General features: G+C 43.5%; 1 protein-coding gene across 1 annotated transcript in view; it reads left to right on the top strand.

Moving 5' to 3' along the window:
- The window catches only part of tgfbr2l (transforming growth factor beta receptor-like), an 84,294-nt gene extending 61,584 nt beyond the window's left edge, over positions 1 to 22,710 (top strand). The window contains exons 6-7 of the mRNA XM_069935285.1: positions 14,290 to 14,417; positions 21,580 to 22,710. Of these exons, the coding sequence (XP_069791386.1) occupies positions 14,290 to 14,417; positions 21,580 to 21,810 (359 nt within the window). The 3' untranslated portion in view covers positions 21,811 to 22,710. The remainder of the gene's footprint in view (positions 1 to 14,289; positions 14,418 to 21,579) is intronic.

The following is a 22,710-nucleotide window of genomic DNA, read 5'->3' as shown; positions in this document are numbered from 1 at the left end:
CTTACACCCTATCCAGCTGTATGTCCACCTCCTCTAGTTCAACAAAGATGGCTGCTGCAGGAAACCCTTCCTCAGTCAGCACTCAGGATCCACAACACTGTCAGGGTGACAGTAAAGGACCTTAGCGAGGGGTCACCATTCTCCTAGGACCTCTTCATGTGCAAGGTCTTGATGGAGTGCCTCAAGTTCGAAGCAAAAGACATTGATTGCCTCCAGGATGGCGTGGACAGCAGTCATTTTGATGTGACTTTCATTGCCTTGTCAGGATGACAGAGTGCCAGGAGAAGGGGAACATATCTCCACTCTTGCTGTACAGAGTGCAGGCGCTCTTCACCCTTCCGACATAGAGGAGCAGGTTATAACAGTACACATGTTTAACCTGCATGTGCCAACTGTAGATATCCTTACCTTCCTTGCGTGTTATGTCGAGGGGACAGGGACCTGTGTGGATGTCAAGGATACACTTGGAATTTGGACCAGCAAGTACCAAATAAAGCTGAAGGAAGTTGGCCAAGGGGCCATAATCCACACTTTCCTTCCCCCACCCCACCCATGTTTGCCTTTGGAAGGAACAGTGGGTATCTGGTCTATTCCAGACAGCCCACAGTTTGCAGACATGTGGTGGCCCAATGCAGTGTGGTCATCTGTAAAACCTGCAAAAAGATGCTCACCAGACCAAGGACGGTGAAGAGAGCAAGTGCTGTAACCTGTGCGGTGAGGCAGGCCACCTCTACAAGGCCTACCCAAAATGGGTTGTCACTTTCACTCAAGCAGCAAGGGAGCAAGGGGCCAAATCCACCCCCCAACAAAGTCATCACCCACAAAATCGCAACAAGAAACAAGGCTCACAGAGTCTCAGAGACTATGGTGCCAGAGACTAGGAACAGAGGAGGAGATGAGACCCCAGGAACAACAAACCACCAGACCCTAGCCATAAGTGTGGAGGCCCCAGCAGAGGAGGGGGAAATGCAATGGAAGTGAAAGCCATGGAGGGGGAATGGCAGATGGTGGGCAACAGGAAAAAGGAGCAGAAGCCATCAAGAAGGAAACAGGCATGAGCAACAACAACCCAGGGACAGAAAAGGGTAAAGGTGCAAGCCAAGCCAGCAGCTCCTCGGCATTGGAGGAGGAAGCCGGCGTGAACGATGGACACTGACAAAGGAAGGGGAAGGAGGGAGTGTGGAAAAAAAGGAAGAAGGCGGACTACAACCAGGCAGCGACCCCCAGGCCCAAGAGACTGTGAGCAAGGCAAAGGCTGACGGTCCCCTGTCTTGGGAATCTGGGAGCAGTGGAAGGCATCTCCCCTCTCCTAAGCTCCAGGAGACTGGGAAGCAGAGTAGAGGTAGCCATTCTCCCCCCCCCCCCCCCCACCACCACCCCAGCTCCAACAGACCGGAAACAGCACAGATGCCATGGCCCCCTAGCCATGGGAGAACATTGACCCAAGAAATGGAGGAGCAGGAGCATGGCCAGGATCCCTCCCCCCCCACCCCCCCACCCCAGTGACACCACCAGCGGGGCCCCGAGGAGACTCCGGTCCCAGAAAAGGAGGGGCACACTTTGTTCCTGAGCCCAAGGTTGGTACTGACGTTCACCCAAACCGTGGGCATTTGGGTTCAGACTGATGAACACTAACTGTAGAAAAATAAATTGCAGACTGTGGACTCCAAAGAACCAAAATGGACATTACACTTGGTACTCTTAGCGTGTGTAGTGTTAAGTGAACTACACGACATGTAAATGTTTTGCAGTACTTGAATAAAATTAAAATTGATGGCATGTATTTACAAGAGTGTGGGCTGCCACACTTCCAAAACGATTGGAGGTGGTCGCGATGGTGGCCCCACAGGTAGTCGGTGTGGTTGGGGGGAATGATTGCTGCGCATCTGGGCTGGGGATTTAACTGCAGGGAGACAACTTCACAATCACAGAGGTGAAGGAGATAGTTGGGGGCGTCTCCTTGTGGTGGACTGATCAATGTGTACCTTCCACCCAAACAGGGCAAGAGGCTGGCCATTTTCCAGCAGCTCCCATCATTGTTAGCGACATCCACACCAGTTGTCCTGGCCGCGGACTACAACTGCATCACGGATGAGGCTGGATGATCCGGCAGTGCTGACAGCAGACTAGACAGTTCCTCCAAACTCCTGATGGAGATGATAAAGGATGCACAGCTCTGTGATGCCTTCAGCAACCCCGCAGGTGGAGCACAGCTACAGCCCACCTGGTCAAGATCAGACAGCTCGAGCCATTCCTGGATAGAATTAGTCTTTGTGTTGAAGGGTGTCACAGTCAGAACCACTGACGCCACGCAGGTATTCTTCTCTGACCACTGCCTCCTTCGCACCTCCTGTCACCTGCAGGAGGACCAGAAGGCAGGGGGGCGTGGAAGCTGAACGTGAAGTTGCTGACCCCAGAGAATATAGAGGAGCTAAAGAAGTAATACGCCAGTTGGAGATCCATGAGACCCTGCTTTGACTCTCAGTGACCTGGTGGGAAGCAACCAAGGAGGTCATTGAGGATCTTTGTCTTCAATGGTATTCAGAGGCAGGGCAGAGAGAGAGGGAGCTGAGCCAACTCCAGACTGACTTACAAAACCTCCTCCTTCTGCAGTCAAGAAGGGTGGGTGTGAGGGAGGAACTCCGAGAGGTGAAGAACCAGCAAGCCATGCTATTCACCTCAGAATCCTCCCAGATCATCTTCCAATCCCCAGAGTCCAAATAGTGGAGCAGGACGAGACATACTCACGTTTATGCTTCAAAAAGGTTTACAGAGGGAGTCTGAAGGAAGAGGATGGCTCAGTCACGTCCTCACAGATGGGCAGTTCAGAAGATTGGCATTGACCTCCCAAAACCACCTGTCCTCTGTCATGGAGGTCTTAGATGACAGCATGAGGGATTTTCTGGATCAGCCAATTACTATAAAGGAGTTGACAGACTCCATCAGTTCCTTTAAGACTCCTGGAGGCGATGGCCTACCAGCTGAATTGTACATGGCTGTGTGGAACTAGATGGGCCAGGACCTGCTGGAAGTGCACATCTCCAAGCTCCTGGCAGGAAGCATGTCAGACTCCATGAAGAAGGACATCATCACCCTCACCTGCAAAAAGGGGGAGGAAGAGGATATCAGGAATTGAAGAGCTATTTCTCAGCTAAATGTGAACCACAAAACCCTGTCCAAGGCCATCACCAACTGAGTCAAGTGTGACTCAGTGGACAGGTGATCCACCCTGACCAGACCTGCACTGTTCTGGGCAGGAAGATCTTTGATAGCCTTCTGCTGCTTGGATACCATTGCCTATGTGCAGGATGAATTTCTGCCTGGTCAGCCTGGACTAGGAGAAGGGTTTTGACCAGGTTTCACACATGCACACGGTGGAGGTACTTTCCAAAATAGGCTTTAGGGTGGGAATTCTGAATTGGATTAAACTGCTCTACACAGACATTTGTAGTGCAGTCCAAATCAACATGTGGGAGACTGATAACTTCCCCATTAAGTCTGGAGTTAGGCAAAGCTGCCCTCTATCTCAAATCTTATTTGGGAGTTGTATAGAGCCCTTTGCCAAAGACACCAGGAAGGAGTAGGGCATAAGAAGAGTGATGTGGCCATCCAGTGGATGTGCCAAGGTCAAGGCCTCCTTGAACATGAATGGCATCATGGTCTTCTGTTCAGATACACAATCGGTCTGGAGACTGACCAGCAAAAGTGGGCAATTGAGTCTGCATCAGACACCAGATTCAACCAAAACAAGAGTGAGGCAATGCTCTTTGGTAACTGGCCCAACCGGTCCACCATTCTCTTCACAATCACGACTGACTACCTGAAGGTGCTGGGAATCTAGTCTGGAGGGGATGAAGTGTGCAGTAAAAATTGGTCAGAGCAGATTGCTAAGGTCCACCAAAAATTGGTACTGTGGTTGCTGCGCTCCCTCTTGGTAACTGGGAAAAACCTAGTGATCAGATATGAGGTGTTTTTGGTGCTGCTTGCTGTAAGTGGTGAAGGTGTGGCCCATACCCCACACCATAGTGTGGTTCACATATGGTTGTCACCAGAGCAGTGTTCCGATTCATTTGGGGCTCCAAAATGGACAGGGTCAGAAGAAGCGCCATGTACAAGCCACTATAAAGTGGGGGCAAGATTGTACCCAGTGTGGCACTCATCCTGATGACCACCTCTGTGTGGCTGCATCAGGCTGTGCATGGAACCAAGGTACAAGAGCATGAAGTGCCGCTATGTGCTGAGGTTCTTCTTGTCCTGAGTGTTGCAAAGGATAGGCCTGGCCTAATTGCCACAGAACGCCCCAGCTTGCTGGACTGTGCCACACAACCTATCTTTTGTGGAAAAGTTCTTCCAGGACAACACCTTTGACCACGGGGCCATTAGAAAGTGGTCAGCATGGGACGACCTGCAGAAACTGAGGGAGGAAAATGGAATGGATCCAGTGAGATGGTTCCCTGAGCAGACCATCCAGGTTAACTGGCAGAATGCCTCATCGCCAGGGCTCCCTAACAAGCACCAGGTCTTGGCCTGGCTGGTGGTGAGAGGAGCCCTCCCAGTGAGATCCTTCCTGTATGACCGGAACACCACTCTCAACACATGCCATCCTTGGGACAGCTGTGGTGGGGTAGAGACTGTTGCCCACCTTTTTGCTGAATGCAGATTTGCAAGGAGGGTGTGGAGAAGAATGCAGGGGCTCTGTCACGTTTCATCCCCAGCGACAGCTTAACAGAAGTCTCCCTGATTTATGGACTGTTTCCGGGGACACATTCTGAGTCCTACATCCAGAACTGCTGGAAGACCATCAACTTGGTAAAGGACACCCTTTGGTTGACCCCAAACCTTTTGGTCTTTCAGCACCCTGAGATGTTGGTCCGGAAATGCTGCCGCCTGGGACATTCCAGGCGGCAGGATGACATGCTGAGGGATGCACTGAGGCTTGGTGCAACCAACACAAGGGCGCACTGGGGAAGGAGTCCCCCCATTACCAGGCTCTTAGGAGCTGACACTGAGGGCAAGCTTTTTAAACCAACCAGAGGGGGTAGTAACAACAAGGCGCCACAGGGGTGGTGACTGAGTATTAAGGCAACAATGTTAAACATGAAATGTACATTGATGGGATGACTGACACAAAGTAAAAAGTTTCTGAACAGTTTTTGCTGTACTGTAAATAACTTGCTCGATACGAGATGACAGACATTACATAAAAGTTTAGAGCAAATTTTGTAAATACCTTAAATAGATTGAAACTACAAATATAAAGTGTGGAATGGTTTTTGGTTAATAAAGTTTTGGAAAAAAACCTCTTCATCAGAACTGGCATCAGAAGAGGAGGAAAAGAATGTAAGTCTATAGCTCAGAGTTCTTCCTAAACATTCCTAAATATGGCTTCCTCCTTTTCGTCTCCTCCAGAGAATTGCCACTGTATTCCCAATGACAATAAAGTTTGTTTTATTGTTTAATGCAAGAGATTCAATGGCCCATGGACACATTTTGGCTTATTGATTTTTCAATATATGGACATTATGGTAAGACCAGTATTCATTGTCCACGTCAAATTGCACTTGAAAGAGCGGTGCTCAATCTGTTGTAGGTCTTCTGGTAATTGATGTCTACAATGATGTTGAGGAGAGAGTTAGACCCAGCAACAATAAGTGCTATCCAGTGCTTTCAACCATCATCCGCTTGAATCAAATTGGCTTGTTTATTGGTAGGGATCTTAGGTGGATACACGCCATCATCCACTTGCCATTTCTGGCTAAACTTGGTTGCAGACAGGAAATTGGTTATACCTCTTTGGATCCATGATTTTGAGTGTCTCAGTGTTGTATAAGCAGATGGAATTAGTTATATTTACATCATGGTCTGCACAGATGTTGTGGGCTGAAGGGCCTGTTATTGTGCTGTACCATGGACAGGGTCAGAAGAAATGCCATGTACAAGCCACTGTAAAATGGGGCAAGATTGTACCCAGTGTGGCATTCATCCTGATGACCACCTCTGTGTGGCTGCATCAGGCTGTGCGTGGAATCATTTCCATGAAAACCTATGCAAGATATATAGTGGATCTGAACAGCTATAATCAATTTTCTGTCTGGTGGGGAAATGTAAAAGCTATTGTGCATACGTTGCATGTAGCATTGAGCAGTTGATCGACAATGTAAGCGTAATATAGAATAGAATTAAAGGGTGTATTTCACAGGAAAGCTGGACTCCAGAAAAAAATGTGTATTGTTCATATGGTTCACATGTAGTGTATACTTCCTGTCCTTTGGCAGGCAAATATTTGATAATATCTTCAAATTGAATTAACAGTAGTAAATTTGCATTTTACGTGCTAAGTAATATTATTTTAAATGCAAGTATTATTATAATGAAATATTATTTTGGTACATACCAATCTTATCACATGCAATTTGGTTCTTTATTTATTGAATCCAGCTGGGCTCTAGTTCATTGTGAACTTATTTGTGCCTAAACTATAATTATACCTTTGCTCTGTCTACTGCATTAATAGGGACCTCTCCGTGGCCAACCATTTTAATTCCACACACTATTCCCACATCGACTTGTCTCTTCGTGGCCTTGTGAACTGCCAAACCGAGGCCACCCGCAAATTGGAGGAACAGCACCTAATATTCCGCCTGGGCACTCTCCAAGAGCAGACGTCATTAACACTGACTTCACCAGATTCCATTTAACCCTTCCCCAGTATTTGCCTCTGTCTCCTATCCTCCAGCTCCCCACCCTCTTCTCTTCCCTCTCCACTCAGAGGTATCCCCTCCCCCCATCACCTCCCTGCTTTTTTCTCTACCACCCTCCCATCTATATTCACCTTCTTACATGTTGGCTTGTACTCCTCCCTCTGCCCCTTTCTTCCTCCTTTCTTCTCCCCACCCTTTTCTATTCAGGCCCTTGGCTGCTTTTTTTTGCTCATACATTAGTTATCCTTTACTTCCTATAGATGATGTCTTTCTCCAGCACTTTTGTGTATTGCACTATAATTAAATATGTTAGCTCATTAGTGACATCTTGAGGTATCATGATATTAGAACAACCCAGCCAAGGAGCTGCACCTCCCAAGTAAAAATTGTACAAATAAACACGATGATTGAGTGATGGGAACAACACAATGAGAGCCTACCTCTCCTGACCCTGCATGGGCTGACAGCAATATGACAGCTCCCACTAACCTGGGCACACATTGGCTGCTAACATTTGGCTGTATGTGAATGTGACTGTTCTTTATAGAAATTGACTGTCAGAGGCACTTGCTGATCTACAGATCTTTGGTGATGTAAATGCAAGGAGCAGTGAGTGAACAAAAGGGGTTAGTGTCCCTCTGGGCAGCAGCTAAAAAGTGGGGAAAGTAGTTATTGTCAGTAAGAATTAATTTAAGTATTACAATTATCATTGATCTTTTATAAATTTAGACATACAGCGTAGTAACAGGCCCTTTCGGCCCACGAGCCCACGCCAGCCAATTACACCGAGTGACCTACCATGTATGCAAGGAAACCAGAGCCCCCAGGGAAATCCCTGGGGAGTATGTGCAAACAGCATGGGATTTGAACTGCAGTCCCAATCGCTGATGCTGTAACAGCTTTGCACTAACAGTAACACTAACCTTGCCACCCAGTGTTGCAGTCATGGGTCAGTAGCATGAATAGGAGCAGACTGAACACACCATCCTGAGGTGCGCCAGTGCTCCGCATGGTTGTGCTTGAAGAACTGCTGCCAACCTGGACAGACTGTAGTCTTAACATTGGGAAGTCCAGAATCCAGTTACAGAGAGGGGTATCGAGTCCCAACGAGAACAGTTTCTCTGCCAGCCTCTCGGGTATGATCGTATTAAACGCCAGGTTAAGGAAATATCTCCATTGGATATTTCCTTAACCTACATTTTACTTTATCATAGCTGTATGAATATAAATTCACAAGTATCCAAAATTTAATAGTTTTAGTACCTTACTGAAACATTTTTAGAAATCCTCTTCTGCCTATGGCTCCAACACAAGTGGAGCTGCTGCATTGGAGCTCCAGTGAACAGGAATTTGATCCTGCCCTGCCCACTCTGCGACCACATGGGCTTCCTTCACGTGATCCAGTTTCTGCTCAGAAATGGGTCAGCTCTGGATCAGTGTAAATGAGTGGTGGACGGTAGGTGCAGACTCAGTGGGCCAAAGGACCAGTTTCCAGGCTGCATTATGCCACGATTCTGGCTCTTCAACAATTACAAGACTTACCTCTTGAGGGCCTTTTATCATAAATGGTTCACAGGTGCTGGCAGCCCCTTGAGCACCTCAGATAAATGGCTGCTGTTATGATTGAGCCTTGCTGTTGTTTTGACAGGATGATCTCGTGTGATATCATGCATGTATGTACATAATGGGTTTTTAAGAATGTTAGATATTGCAGAAGGCTGGCAGGATTTAGATGAGCAAAAGATGTCATTTTAGGCGGTGAGCCAAAAATCCTCATCTGTAAACTGATTAATGTTGAGAATCAAATGTGTTCTAATTTTCCATGAGATAATTATTTTTCCATCAGCTTCATTGACAGCGGGCAAGATCTGTTCCCCATTTGCTATATTTTTAAAAGAGCCAATTGATCTTGTATATTTCCAGATGTCTGTCCTTCTAAACTAACATCCTTACAGATATCAAGCATTTTGGTTATAATGTAAAAAGACAAAAGAAAAATACACTTAAAATTTTCATATTTTTAAATAAACTGGAGTGAATTTCCCTTGCACAACTCACATCACTGCTACAGTCCACAGAGCATTCACTCCCTTATGTGGTCTAGTATCTGGCACTTATGGGGATTGGTAGATGCTGGATAAGCGAGTTTTCCAGTTGCTTGAGACTCACTTTTACAATGCCTAACGAATACACCTGCATTAAGAATAAACGGGTTTGAAAGACAAAAATACGATACTTAAACTGAACAAAATTTACTTCCGTGAATATACAAACCTTGAAGCATTTTACTTGATTTTCGGTCACATTCTTTGAAAATATTTTATTGTCATTGCATCTACAGGTTCTTCCCCTCCATGGAACTGCGCAAAAGATGAACAATAACATTATAAGTAATTAACACCTCTTTCCCCCCCCCCCCCCAAGTTTACAGATAAAGCTTTACTAATATACTTAGTAAGAGTCTTTATCTTGTTATTGGTATATTATTAAGAAGAAATAAGGAGATACTTTAAGAGAGTCACTGAAACAGCAAGCAGCATCAACCAACTCTTCATCTTGGGCAACACAACTTTATTCAAACAGCTGCTTTGACCAAAGTGTGACAGATTATCTTATATTTTATATTATGTATAGATATGTTTTTGGAAGATAAATTGTGGGGTTTTTAGTTAGGTCACACTTCAAAACAGATCTCATTTAAAATGCCAGAGCTTGGTTCAAGCCAGACAGCCCAGGTTCCGAGTGCCTTTGCAAAAAACTTTGAAGAATGTCTATAGAAACTTCACAAGTAGGTATTCATTGGACATGTTGTGGAGTTTTGGAAAGCAACAGATGAATGGACTCGAAGATGAGGTCCAGTGCCGTGGTCTGTCTGAGTGCAGGGTGCTGTTCTAAGAGGGTCATGTGGTTTTCTCTGAGAGAGAGAGAGAGAATTCAGTTGTGCGGTTCAGCAACAGGAGCTGGGACTGGATCATGACAAGCTGGCAAGCTTGTGGAAAAACCCCATTTTGAAGACAGGTTGTGAATTCTTGGTTAAGCCTGTTCAAAGCCCTTGTGGTCCATTCAAGAGGAGACGGCTGGCTGTATAATGTTTCACTCGAAATAAGGAAACAGAAAAGGAACTCTGTGGTGACCAGAAAGAAAGAGGTTATCATCTGGAAAACCCTGATGGGACAAGTTTCTTCAGCAAACACTGAAATGGCTGATCAGAAGGAATCAGTTGTGGGTATCCAACAAGCAATAAATCTCTCTCTCTGAAAACTGACAAGAACCATTTACCTTTCAAGCACCAAAGCCTGGTGAAATTCGTGAATGTTAAATTCTGTGCACAGTGTAAGAATTGCCTGCAACCAGTCAATGTGGAGGAATGAGAAGTGAGATGGGACTGTGAATCAAAGAACTTTTCTGAACTTGTAGACACATTACATACACACGCGCTTAGAATTAGAAGGGGCTTGAGTTAGGTTAAGGTAATAGTAATAAGTTAAAGTTTGATCCTGGTTTGATGTTTAAAGATAATTAAAAGCAACTTTTGTTTATGTAACCATTTGTCTTGGTGAATTTCTATTGGTGCTGGGTTTTGGGGGTCCTCTTGGCTCAGAACAAAAGCATCATCCAGGCATTCCATTAGCTGAATATTTGCTCCAATTTTCACCAAAGGTTTATGTGTTTCATCAAAGAAAAATTACTTTTACAATTTTAAACTTTTTTTTTGTTTATTCTAATTTTTATTCATTTATTTCCTTGATTTTTATTTGGTTTTTTGAGGTTGCCAGTTGCTTGAATTCTGGATGAGGAGTTTTATGGGTATTTGTATTTTGCATACATAAAGCATGTCACAGTCAGTGGACTACTTTTGAAATGCAGTTACTCCTACAATGAGGAAAATGCATAGAATGAAAGAGTTGCATTTATACAATAGTTTTACAACGCTTTCTGGATTTCCCGAAGGACTTGACAGACAATGAACTATGTCACAATGTGCTCATTGTAAAAGGAAATAAGTTGCATAACAAAGACTCTCAAATTAATGAGTGAGGAAATTAGCAAACTTTCTGTCTCTGATGGAGTTAGGCATGGGTGAGAAGGAGTGTTGGGCAGGATCTCGCAGAAATCCTTGTTCTCTTGGTCCTGATTCTATTCCCACTTTCTCATTCATCCAAGCAGATCGGTTGGGCCACACTTTAGAACGTCAATTCCAGTAAAATAACTGCAAGAGTTCAACAATCCCTTAGACCTCATTAATGTATAGACTAGCTTATAATTATGGGGCATTTTACAGCATTTCAGGAAAATTATGAATTATGATGCAGTGCAGTCTTGAAACAAAATGTGTCCGATAGAAGCAATCCAAATATAATACTTCATGAGAACTGCATTTCATTTTAAACACTAAATGCTTTTATCGTCTTGAGAACACTATTATTTTGTCACGATAACCCATTGAAACAGCTGTTCTTCCCTGGCTGGCCTTTTATCTTCATCTGCAGCTAAAGTGAAAGAGTCAAATGTCAAGAGACATTGCACGTACTTGTACATGTGAATCTAATTGGCATGAAGCCTGGGATTTGTGGTTGAACAGTTCAAAGCAATTATTCTTACGGGGGCACTATAAAGGTTTTTTTTTCAAAAAGACAAGGAACAATAGAACCCACTAAGTTGGTATATATTTTGTGTTTTTCTTTAATATTGCCATTTTTTCCATAAATATGATGTTCTAAGGGAACATTGGAATGAATATGTACGGATGCCCTTGCCAATGGTCTATATCCTTATATCCCCTGGCTCTTCATCTGCTTCCCTAAATACCCCTTAAGATGTTTTTTTTTTAAAATCACATCTGCTTCCACCGCATTCCGTGATAGTGCATTCCTGGCAAAAAAAATATATTTTCTCACAAACGACGTTCCCCCCTAATTTTTAGTAGTCTGTGTGCGCAAAAATCTTATATTGTGCAATTTTTTTCCCCCGTGACAAAAATATGTGCGCACTGAATGCCTGTGCGAATGTAAACTTGAAATTGTTTCAAGATAATTTTGGCACAGCCTATCTCTCATGGCTATTAAAATTGTATTGGCAGGTTTGAATATAATACAAGTAATGATTGCATTCTACAAAGCCAGGTTATAGCTCACGGATGTAGCTCCTGGGCTGTAGCTCGAAACTTGCAGAAGAAAGAAGATGCACATGCCGGTAGAGCATATTCAACACTGAGTTTATTCATGGTCAGCTTTGTCTTTTATAGTGAGCTCGGCCACGTCACAGCTGAGGTGTGGCTTGAGCAGGCTGGCCACCGATTGGTTGGTTCCAGCATCCGAGCCCTGATTGTGCCCCCTGGAATCCACCGGCGGTGATTGGCCAGTTTCATCGTTCCACTGACAGCCTTTCGAAATGGGTGTCTCAGCCCAAGGTCTTGTGGTTGCCTTGTTCGATGGCCATTTCCGGTGTTGGCCCGAGGCTTGTGCTGCGGGCCACTACACAACCCCCCCAGAACTGGTGATTAGGACAGAGTTCTTAGGAGCCTGACCCTTGTGCACAGGGGTGATGGGCTGGTCAGAATACAAGTAAGCCAGTTTCAACCGGTTGATGGTAAAAGTCTCCTCTCTTCCACCAATGGCCAGAACACAGATGGAGCCATTGTTTCTTATGAGATGGTATGGTTCCTCGCAAGGTCTCTGGGGAGGTGGCTGGTGTGCCCTGCGCCAAACAAATACATAATTACAATCAGCCAAGTCCTTGGGGATATACGTGTGGGGCTAACCGTGGGGTCTCAACTTGGTGGAGGCCAGGGTGCCTAGATGCTCATGAAGCCAGGACAGTGTGTTTGCTGGAGGCTCCCAAGTCCTCAGGGGTTGTTACAAATTTGCCCAGTATGACTAGGGGTGCGCCATAGAGCAACTCAGCAGAGGATGCCTCGAGGTCCATCTTGGGTGTGGTTCGAATTCCCAACAGGACCAAGGGAAGCTCATCAGGCCAGTTAGGTCCAGTTAGCCTTGCCATTAAAGCCTCCTTGAAGTGTCTGTGGAACCTCTCCCCCAATCCATTGGCCTGCGGGTGATACGCTGTGGTGTGATGGAGATGGATCTCCAGGGTGTGGGCTAAGGTGATCTACAAACTAGAAGTGAGGTGTTCGGAAACCTTGAAACGTGCTACCCAAGTGTTGAATAGGGCCCATGCGCATGCCTCTGTGGAAGCCTCCAATAGTGGCACCCACCTGGTCAACTAGTGAGAGGAGGTAGCGTGAGCCTCTGGACACAGGTAGGGCCCTCACAATGAAAATGTGTATGTGTCTGAACTGGCAATGTGCAGGCTCAAATTTCTGTGGGGGGGGGCTTGGAGTGGGTCTGAATTTTGGACTACTGGAAGTGAGTACAAGCCCATAGCGCGACCTCTTTGTGGAGGCCATGTTACGTACCTGCTCGCCATCATCTTAACAGTAGTCCTGATGGCGGGGTGAGCCAACTTATGGACTGAGTCGAACACTCACCTCCTCCATGTGGCTGGAACAACAGGACAAGATTTAAATGTCGCAGAGCAATGTGCGATTGCCGGGGGTGTCTGGTATAGGCTGGTGAGTGCTGTCCGGTATGCACCTGTCGATGCCAGAGTAAGGATCATGTACTGCCGAGATAGCCGGCCCAGATAGGGCGTTGGCCACGACAGTACAATCCTATCATAATGATGGCACCTGTCTTATTGCTGAGCTCTATCATATTGCCTCACAGGATAAGCTCTTAAGGATGTCTTCTCTGTGCAGTCCTGACGTTCTCCCCAATCAGTAGTGCAACTCCTTCACCTCTTTGGCATTGCACAGGAAATAGCTAAACACTGGAACATTGAGCTGTCAGTTTTGCCCTTCTGTTATTCATCTCTGTAATGAATATAACATCATAGTTCCACACACTGATTCAAGGTCTACTTTCATCTATCGGATCCATAATACTTTTTGCATTGAAGTGAATGCACTTCAGCTATTTATTCCACTGCGTTCATCAGTCTGGCCATGCCTGTACTCAGTTTCAGACCCAGCTGACCTAACATCATCTGCCAAATTCTTCCACCTTTTTGCTCTGAATCCCCAAACCTTTCTTTACCCATGTAAGTTTAAACCCTCCCTAACAGTGTGATTTTCAAATTCATTATTGAATAGTAAAGTGGGAAAGAAAATCAGGCAGGTTATAAAGCAAGCAAGTACTTAGGTATTTGGGTGCCTGCCTACATTTTGCTCATGCCTTGATGAAGGCCTCAAGCCCAAAATGTTGGTTGTGTCTTTAACTTTGCTATACAAGGTATGCTGTTTGACCTGCTGTGTTTCTCCATCATTTTGTTTTTACGTCAATCTCAAACACAAAACTCTGCAGACATCAAGTACTACATTATCGGAGTAACACTGAAAAATTACCTAAATAGATTAAGACTGTTTTAGCTTCTAGAAGACCCCAAATAACTTGTATTTAGCTATATTTAACCACTAACATTGACCAATAATTTTATTTAAAAGGATTTCTCAGTGTTTTGTAAATATTTGCCTCATATGCAGCGACATTCATGCATATCCACTATAATCTCATTCTAACTTTTCTTACAGAAGTGAAATGTTATGAATCACCATTTAGCTCAAAGGTTCGTGAACATCCATGCGTTGAGAGTATGAGGGACATTGTACTACGAGACAGAGGCCGCCCTGAAATACCCAGCAACTGGCGAGTGCATAAAGTAAGTGAAGACTGAGAGTGAAATGAATGAATGAAGTGGAGTAAGATGCTAACACTTCACTAACTTCCCTTTTAAAATAAAGACATTCAGATACCATTCAGTGCCTTGGATTTAAAAAAAAATAATTCCAGACTGTATTTTCCATATCTTCTTCTTCTTTGGCTTGGCTTCGCGGACGAAGATTTATGGAGGGGGTAAAAAGTCCACGTCAGCTGCAGGCTCGTTTGTGGCTGACAAGTCCGATGCGGGACAGGCAGACACGATTGCAGCGGTTGCAAGGGAAAATTGGTTGGTTGGGATTGGGTGTTGGGTTTTTCCTCCTTTGCCTTTTGTCAGTGAGGTGGGCTCTGCGGTCTTCTTCAAAGGAGGTTGCTGCCCGCCAAACTGTGAGGCGCCAAGATGCACGGTTTGAGGCGTTATCAGCCCACTGGCGGTGGTCAATGTGGCAGGCACCAAGAGATTTCTTTAGGCAGTCCTTGTACCTTTTCTTTGGTGCACCTCTGTCACGGTGGCCAGTGGAGAGCTCGCCATATAATACGATCTTGGGAAGGCGATGGTCCTCCATTCTGGAGACGTGACCCATCCAGCGCAGCTGGATCTTCATAAGCGTGGACTCGATGCTGTCGACCTCTGCCATCTCGAGTACTTCGACGTTAGGGGTGTAAGCGCTCCAATGGATGTTGAGGATGGAGCGTAGACAACGCTGGTGGAAGCGTTCTAGGAGCCGTAGGTGGTGCCGGTAGAGGACCCATGATTCGGAGCCGAACAGGAGTGTGGGTATGACAACGGCTCTGTATACGCTTATCTTTGTGAGGTTTTTCAGTTGGTTGTTTTTCCAGACTCTTTTGTGTAGTCTTCCAAAGGCGCTATTTGCCTTGGCGAGTCTGTTGTCTATCTCATTGTCGATCCTTGCATCTGATGAAATGGTGCAGCCGAGATAGGTAAACTGGTTGACCGTTTTGAGTTTTGTGTGCCCGATGGAGATGTGGGGGGGCTGGTAGTCATGGTGGGGAGCTGGCTGATGGAGGACCTCAGTTTTCTTCAGGCTGACTTCCAGGCCAAACATTTTGGCAGTTTCCGCAAAGCAGGACGTCAAGCGCTGAAGAGCTGGCTCTGAATGGGCAACTAAAGCGGCATCATCTGCAAAGAGTAGTTCACGGACAAGTTTCTCTTGTGTCTTGGTGTGAGCTTGCAGGCGCCTCAGATTGAAGAGACTGCCATCCGTGCGGTACCGGATGTAAACAGCGTCTTCATTGTTGGGGTCTTTCATGGCTTGGTTCAGCATCATGCTGAAGAAGATTGAAAAGAGGGTTGGTGCCAGAACACAGCCTTGCTTCACGCCATTGTTAATGGAGAAGGGTTCAGAGAGCTCATTGCTGTATCTGACCCGACCTTGTTGGTTTTCGTGCAGTTGGATAATCATGTTGAGGAACTTTGGGGGACATCCGATGCACTCTAGTATTTGCCAAAGCCCTTTCCTGCTCACGGTGTCGAAGGCTTTGGTGAGGTCAACAAAGGTGATGTAGAGTCCTTTGTTTTGTTCTCTGCACTTTTCTTGGAGCTGTCTGAGGGCAAAGACCATGTCAGTGGTTCCTCTGTTTGCGCGAAAGCCGCACTGTGATTCTGGGAGAATATTCTCGGCGACACTAGGTATTATTCTATTTAGTAGAATCCTAGCGAAGATTTTGCCTGCAATGGAGAGCAACGTGATTCCCCTGTAGTTTGAGCAGTCTGATTTCTCACCTTTGTTTTTGTACAGGGTGATGATGGTGGCATCACGAAGATCCTGAGGCAGTTTACCTTGGTCCCAACAAAGCTTGAAAAACTCATGCAGTTTGGCATGCAGAGTTTTGCCGCCAGCCTTCCAGACTTCTGGGGGGATTCCATCCATACCTGCTGCTTTGCCACTTTTCAGTTGTTCGATTGCCTTATATGTCTCATCCAGGGTGGGAACCTCATCCAGCTCTAGCCTTAGGGGCTGTTGAGGGAGCTGGAGCAGGGCGGAATCTTGGACTGAGCGGTTGGCACTGAAAAGAGATTGGAAGTGTTCTGACCATCGGTTGAGGATGGAGATCTTGTCGCTGAGGAGGACTTTGCCGTCTGAGCTGCGCAGCGGGCTTTGGACTTGGGGTGAGGGGCCGTACACAGCCTTTAGAGCCTCGTAGAAACCCCTGAAGTCGCCAATGTCCGCGCTGAGCTGTGTTCGTTTGGCGAGGCTAGTCCACCACTCATTTTGGATCTCCCGGAGTTTGCGCTGAAGATGGCTGTGCAGTAAAATCTCCAACATTCTGCACCTATGAGGATTGCGGATGTTGGATATGCAAATTTTCCATTTGACTGAGACAATGCCTAACTAATACTCCTGCATTAACAATAAACAATTTAAAAGACAAAAGATAGTGGAAAATGTAAGGAAAATTGAAAAAAAAAGCAGTAATCCTTAATTATGTAATCAGGCAATTCCAGAAACTTACAAAATTTAAAATCGAACCCTGACCACTGGTGCTGTAACTGTGTTGCATGAACCAAGGCACTAACTGTGCCGCTGTCATAATTAACCCCCACCCCCACCTCCCACCCAGATAAAGCCTGACTAGTATACTTAATACAAATAAAGATAGAGACTCTTACTAGGCAGGGATAAGGTAACACTTTGGGAGAGTCACCCCAGCGGCGAGCGGTCGGCTCTTCATCCTGGGTGCTGTCATTTTATTCAACCTTCAATCAAAGAGCTGCATGACCGGGGCGTTCTGCTGGCAGAATGTTTGCTCCCATTTTCACCAAGGGGCTGTGTGTTGACTTGGAAAACATTTAGTTTTACGGCTCTAAACTTTTAATTATTTTAATTTTATTTATTTCCTCGATTTTTTTTTAAACCAGTTGGTTGGATTGCCAATTGCTTGAATTCTGGATACTGGAGATTTTACTGTATTATAGAATTAGTGTACTTATCAACACAAGCCTATTCATTCATTAATTTTAATATTTGTTTAGAAATATGGTAACCCATTTCAAAAATTATCTCAAAATATGATTTTCCATGAAAATCTACATCTTTGCATGATTATTCCAGAAAGATTCTTAAAGAGGAAAATCCTGACTTGATTTCATCATCTTCTAAGAGCACATTTTAGTTAATAAAAAAATATACTGCAGGCTTTGGTGAGCAAGTTCAACTTGGTGGGGCATTTCAGAATCTGCACAATGGTAGCACAGATGTTGATTCCGTGATTACATTTATGGTGGGGGTGTCACCTTCATTTGGGAATCCGAACATTTGCAGTACATGCAATCTGTCTTCCATGATTATGAGTCCCAGATAGTCAAATCTTTCAAATTTTAAAATACCTTCTTCCCATTCCACATGGTACGGAGCATGACATTTCCAAGGTGAACTTTGCGACAGAGGGTTTCAACTCAGAACATGGACTGACCATTTCTACCCATGGATTCTGTCTGACCTGCTGAGTTCCTCGAGGAATTCTATCACTGCTTTGAGCACTTTCTGCTGAGTTGATACAGCCCAGAAATGTTCCAATACATTTGATGCTCCCATTTCCATATTAGCTTCCTCTGATGCAACTGGTATGGTTCGAGCAACATAACACATATATATTAGAGACATAAACACCTGAATAAGGAGCAAAATGAAGTGCTTTTCTTGAACCCAGACTCCTTTCCGATTGATTTTTTTTTAAAATTTGCATCCCGTCTTTTTATTCCTCATTACATCTTTTTTTTGATCTTCGACAATTATTCAATTTTCATTTGAATGCTACCATCAATTTCCCCCCCCCCATACATTTTAGATTCCAACAAATATGTTGTGTAAAAATAAAGTTTTCTTCTGATGGTTCTAGCTTCTTTGCTCATCGTAAAGTTGTGTTTTTAGCAGGTGTGCATAATTTTGCTGCCCCTCTTGCCAGCTTCTGCTTTTTTAATGTTAATTTATATTTATTTTCTCTCTTCTATTTCATCAATATTTTAGACATGCAAATCAATGAATTTTAGCTTATTCTGATTTGTGCCAGCTTATTTTTCTTCAATTTAAAAACACAAAATGCTGGAAACACTCAGCAATTCAGGCAGGACCTTGAAGAGAGAAAGCGAATTAATGTTTTAAATCAATGATCTTGAATTAGAACATATACAAGATATTTTTTTTTTGCCAGTGGAGGATTTCTTTTTACATCTGATACCAAGTCCAATGGATAAAAGTTCATTGCAATTAAAATAATGATTTGTTGAAAATATGCCCATTTGGAACCAGTCAAACCAGATCATGAGTCCATAATTGTGCTGTTCTGTGTGAGCAAGATTTCATTGCATTAATTACAATTTGCTGGTTTCTGAAGATTTATTTTGTCCCAAATTTGCAAATTTACTTTAAAATAAGCCATCTTAAGAGAAATAGTTTATGTATAGGACATCGCTGTGCCATTTACAATTATTACACCCATTTAAGACATTCATGGTCACCGAGTCGGGTGAAACAACAGCTCTGGTTCCTTTCTCGTGGATACTATTTACCTGCTGGGTGTGTCCAGCATTTTCTTTTTGTTTGGGTTTTCAGCAGCTGCATGTTTTTTGGGAGTGTCTGAAGATCTGGATTGCTCCTGTTGTTTTTGGAGTTTTATCCTGTTGTATGGGCAGTATTCTTGGGGCACAATGCACATTAGAATTAATATCACAACTGGAGGTAAATACTAATGTAATTGAATGTTAGTCTAAATAAACTGTAGATGATATTTGTTAACCAAAAGTTTAAGGCTCCAGACCTCTTTGCAACCTGGCCAAATCTAATCAAAAGAGCTGAAATGCAGCCGTGAAATGATGGTAGCGGCCTTTGACATCAAGGCAGCAATTAACCAACTGTGGCATTAAAAAGCATTGGTGAAAAGAATTTTTTGAGAACTATGAATAAACTTATCCACTGCCTGAAGCAGATGAGCTCCGATATCCAGCTCAATGGTAGGCCATTGCTGTAGGTGCTCCTGTGGAAGCATCCATCTCAGGCCATCTTGAGTTGCTCAAACAGTGCTCTTTCCTCCAAGATATAATCAGGTGCAGGTACATTTGCTGATAATGCAGTAAATGATTTATTTTACTTTTATTTTATTCACAGTCACTCTGAAAATGCAGGTTTAGGTGTCCCCTACACACCTGCATGCAACAATATACCATACTCTCCATAATGTTTGGGACAAAGACACCTTTTTCCCCTGGGCTCCAGTTTTAAAATTTGTAATCATACTATTCATATGTATTTAAAATGCACATTCCAGATTTTATCAAGGTTATTTGTATACATTAATCATGAAGAAATTATAGCTTTTTTTTTTATATACAGTGCCCTCATATCAGTGCACTATAAAGTTTGGGACATTTGGCTTCACAGGTTTTTGTGAGTACTCAGGTTGGTTAATTGGTACAGATGAAAGAGTGTTTGGCTTAAATTGTACAATTACAAATTTAAAACTCTGGATCACAAGGGCAAATAAAGGAGGAAAAAAAAGTCTCTTTGTCCCAAACATTATCGGAGGGTGCTGTATATGCAACATTCAGGCACATGCTGCAACCAGGTCAGAAATGTTCCCAGTGTTCATCCCCACTACAATGGTGGAGGTCCCATTGAATTGTGCTCTTGTTAATTCTGCAGTGGCTTTTCCAAGAGACCCCATAGACAAAATATGACCTGCATTTTATAGTTTGAGTGACTCTCCTCCAGAACAAAAGCAGCAGCTGCATGGAAATGGAACCTTCCACGGGTTCCTCTCCACATACTATCCATATATTATTCTAGGGCAGCACAGTTGACGTAGCAATTAGGGCAATACCTTTACAGCATCAGGGTTTGAGTCCTTTGCTCTCTGTAAGGAGTTTGTATGTTCTCCCCATGTCTGTTTGAGTTTTCCCCGGGGGCTCTGATTTCCTCCCAGCATTCAAAATGTACCGGGGGTGTGGGTTAATTGGGTGTAAATTGGGCAACATGGTATGGTGGGTCGAAAAGGCCTGCTTCCTTGCGGTATGTCTAAATTTTTTTTAAATAACTTGGGAAATGTATCACAGTTTCCTCATTTTTGGTTGATTCTAAACCTTGCAACTCCTTACCCAGTACCACTGTGGGAACATCTTCAGCCAGGTACATAGAATCTATCCCAGAAGGCAGTACACCAACATTTTCTCAAGAAGTTAGGAAAATAAGTTTAAATTTGCTAGCAAGATCAACATTTATTATTTATCTCTTGTGTTGGCCTCACCAATGCATTCATTTGTTTTAAATGGGGTTGTTACATGACATCACTGACTGGTGGAACAGGCTTTATAACTTAATCTTTGGTCTATGTACCCTACAATGTCCACTTCTTGACCCCATCATGTTTAAACCAATTAAAATGATCCAGGGAAAAGTATTTTGAGATCCTTATCTTCTATTTTTAAAAAAGCTCCTTTGTTCAGTGAAAACATTGTCGACCCATGAGGCCTTGATTACACCACTTAAGAGAAGCTCAAGAAATATCTTACAGCCATGACATGAAATTATTTTAGATAGTTCTGTAGACATTTGTTGCATCATTTAACCCTAAACAATAGTCTGTTAACTCATTAAAATTTTATTATCTGTAATCATGGCTGTAGAATTAAATACTGTGTCAGAGGCACTGTGACCCCCAGGTTTCTTATTAATGAGGGTTATTGGAATTATTACAAGTAATTTTTAGATTTTTTAATGATACAGCATGGTAGAAGCCAATTTTAGCCTCACACCAATTATGGGGGGTGGAGGAAACCAGAGGACCCAGGAAAAACCCATGCAGTTCACAGGGAGAACGTACAAACCTCTTGCAGTAACACCATTAGTGCAGTGGTTAACATGACGCTACTAAAGTGCCAGTGACCTTGGTTTAAAGCAGCCTGTCCATAAGGAATTTGTGTGTTCTCCCCATGCCTGCATGGGCTTCCCCTGGGTGCTCCAGTTTCCTCCTATATTCCAAAGATATACAGGCTTCATAAGATCATCGGTCACATGGAAGTACTTGGGCAGGAAGGGCATTTTACTCTGGTTTATTTCTTAATTAGAAAAAAAATTAAATAGATGATTATATGATTAGTATTATTGCTCTGTGGCAACCCCGATATATTTTTATTGTTCCTTGTACAGGGCATGCACTTCCTGTGTGACACTATTGTTGAGTGTTGGGACCATGACCCAGAGGCACGTTTAACAGCCCACTGTGTGGCTGAAAGGATCAATATTCTGGTACAAATGAACTGTGAAGATGTTCTCAATAACAATTCAGCCATTGAAGCAGGAAAGGAAGCAAATTCTGAGCCCTTAAACCTTGGAAGCACTTGTGAAGATAAAAATATTCAAGTCGTCACAGATGTGTGAACAAACTCGAACTCCAAGAGAAGCATGAATTTTGATATCTGTGCATGAAAATGACATGCAACTAACCACCAAAGATTTTTAAAAAAGCATGTCAGATCAACAAAAGCTCTTAAGATGATGCATTATTTGTAATAACTTCATCTGATGAGATCATAAAGTCCGTTGGACTCCAGATCAGCGCACCTTTAATCAAAATGGAAGCTTGTTCGTGCAGCAATTTGAAACGCACTAGACTGGTGATATCAAGATTTCCTGTTGAATACTAATATTCTCTGAATTAGGAAAAGAATCTTGACAGTACAATGGCTAGAGATTATGTACTTTCTTCTCTAGTATATTAATCACATTATATGCACAACTGGCTCTCCATAAGACATTAAATTATAGTCCAAATAAATCTAAATTTATACCAAGTAATAATGATTAGATAAAGTGAAGCATAATCAATATCAAAAGGATCCATTGTTGTTGCACGTCATTTTTCATGTATAAAAGTATTAGTTGTCCATTATTGGGATTCATTTCTTTAGCATGAATTTTGATTTTTAGAATGAAAGTAGTGGATCAGCATGTTGAACTTGATTTGTAGACATAACAGTTCAATGACAAAGAAAATGAGGCAGAGCACAATTTACTGACAGTCATTTTGTGTTGGCATCCATGGCACCTTGCATTTCTAATCTTAATTATCTGACATTTTCAGCAAGAATTTGCAAAACTCATTTGTACATTTGTTTCATAAAACCTTGAAAATGATATTGCTCTTAAATGAATGTATGTGGCTGATCTGTGACCCTCATGAGTATCAAGATTAAGTCAAATCATTTGAACGACTTAAGCATGAAATTTATACATCCAGAAATAAATTTATTTTTTAGATTGCTTTCCCAAAAATATTTT

The sequence above is a fragment of the Narcine bancroftii genome, chromosome 4, assembly GCF_036971445.1.
Source record: "Narcine bancroftii isolate sNarBan1 chromosome 4, sNarBan1.hap1, whole genome shotgun sequence".
Taxonomy (NCBI): domain Eukaryota; kingdom Metazoa; phylum Chordata; class Chondrichthyes; order Torpediniformes; family Narcinidae; genus Narcine; species Narcine bancroftii.
This window is presented reverse-complemented; position numbering and strand designations above follow the sequence as displayed.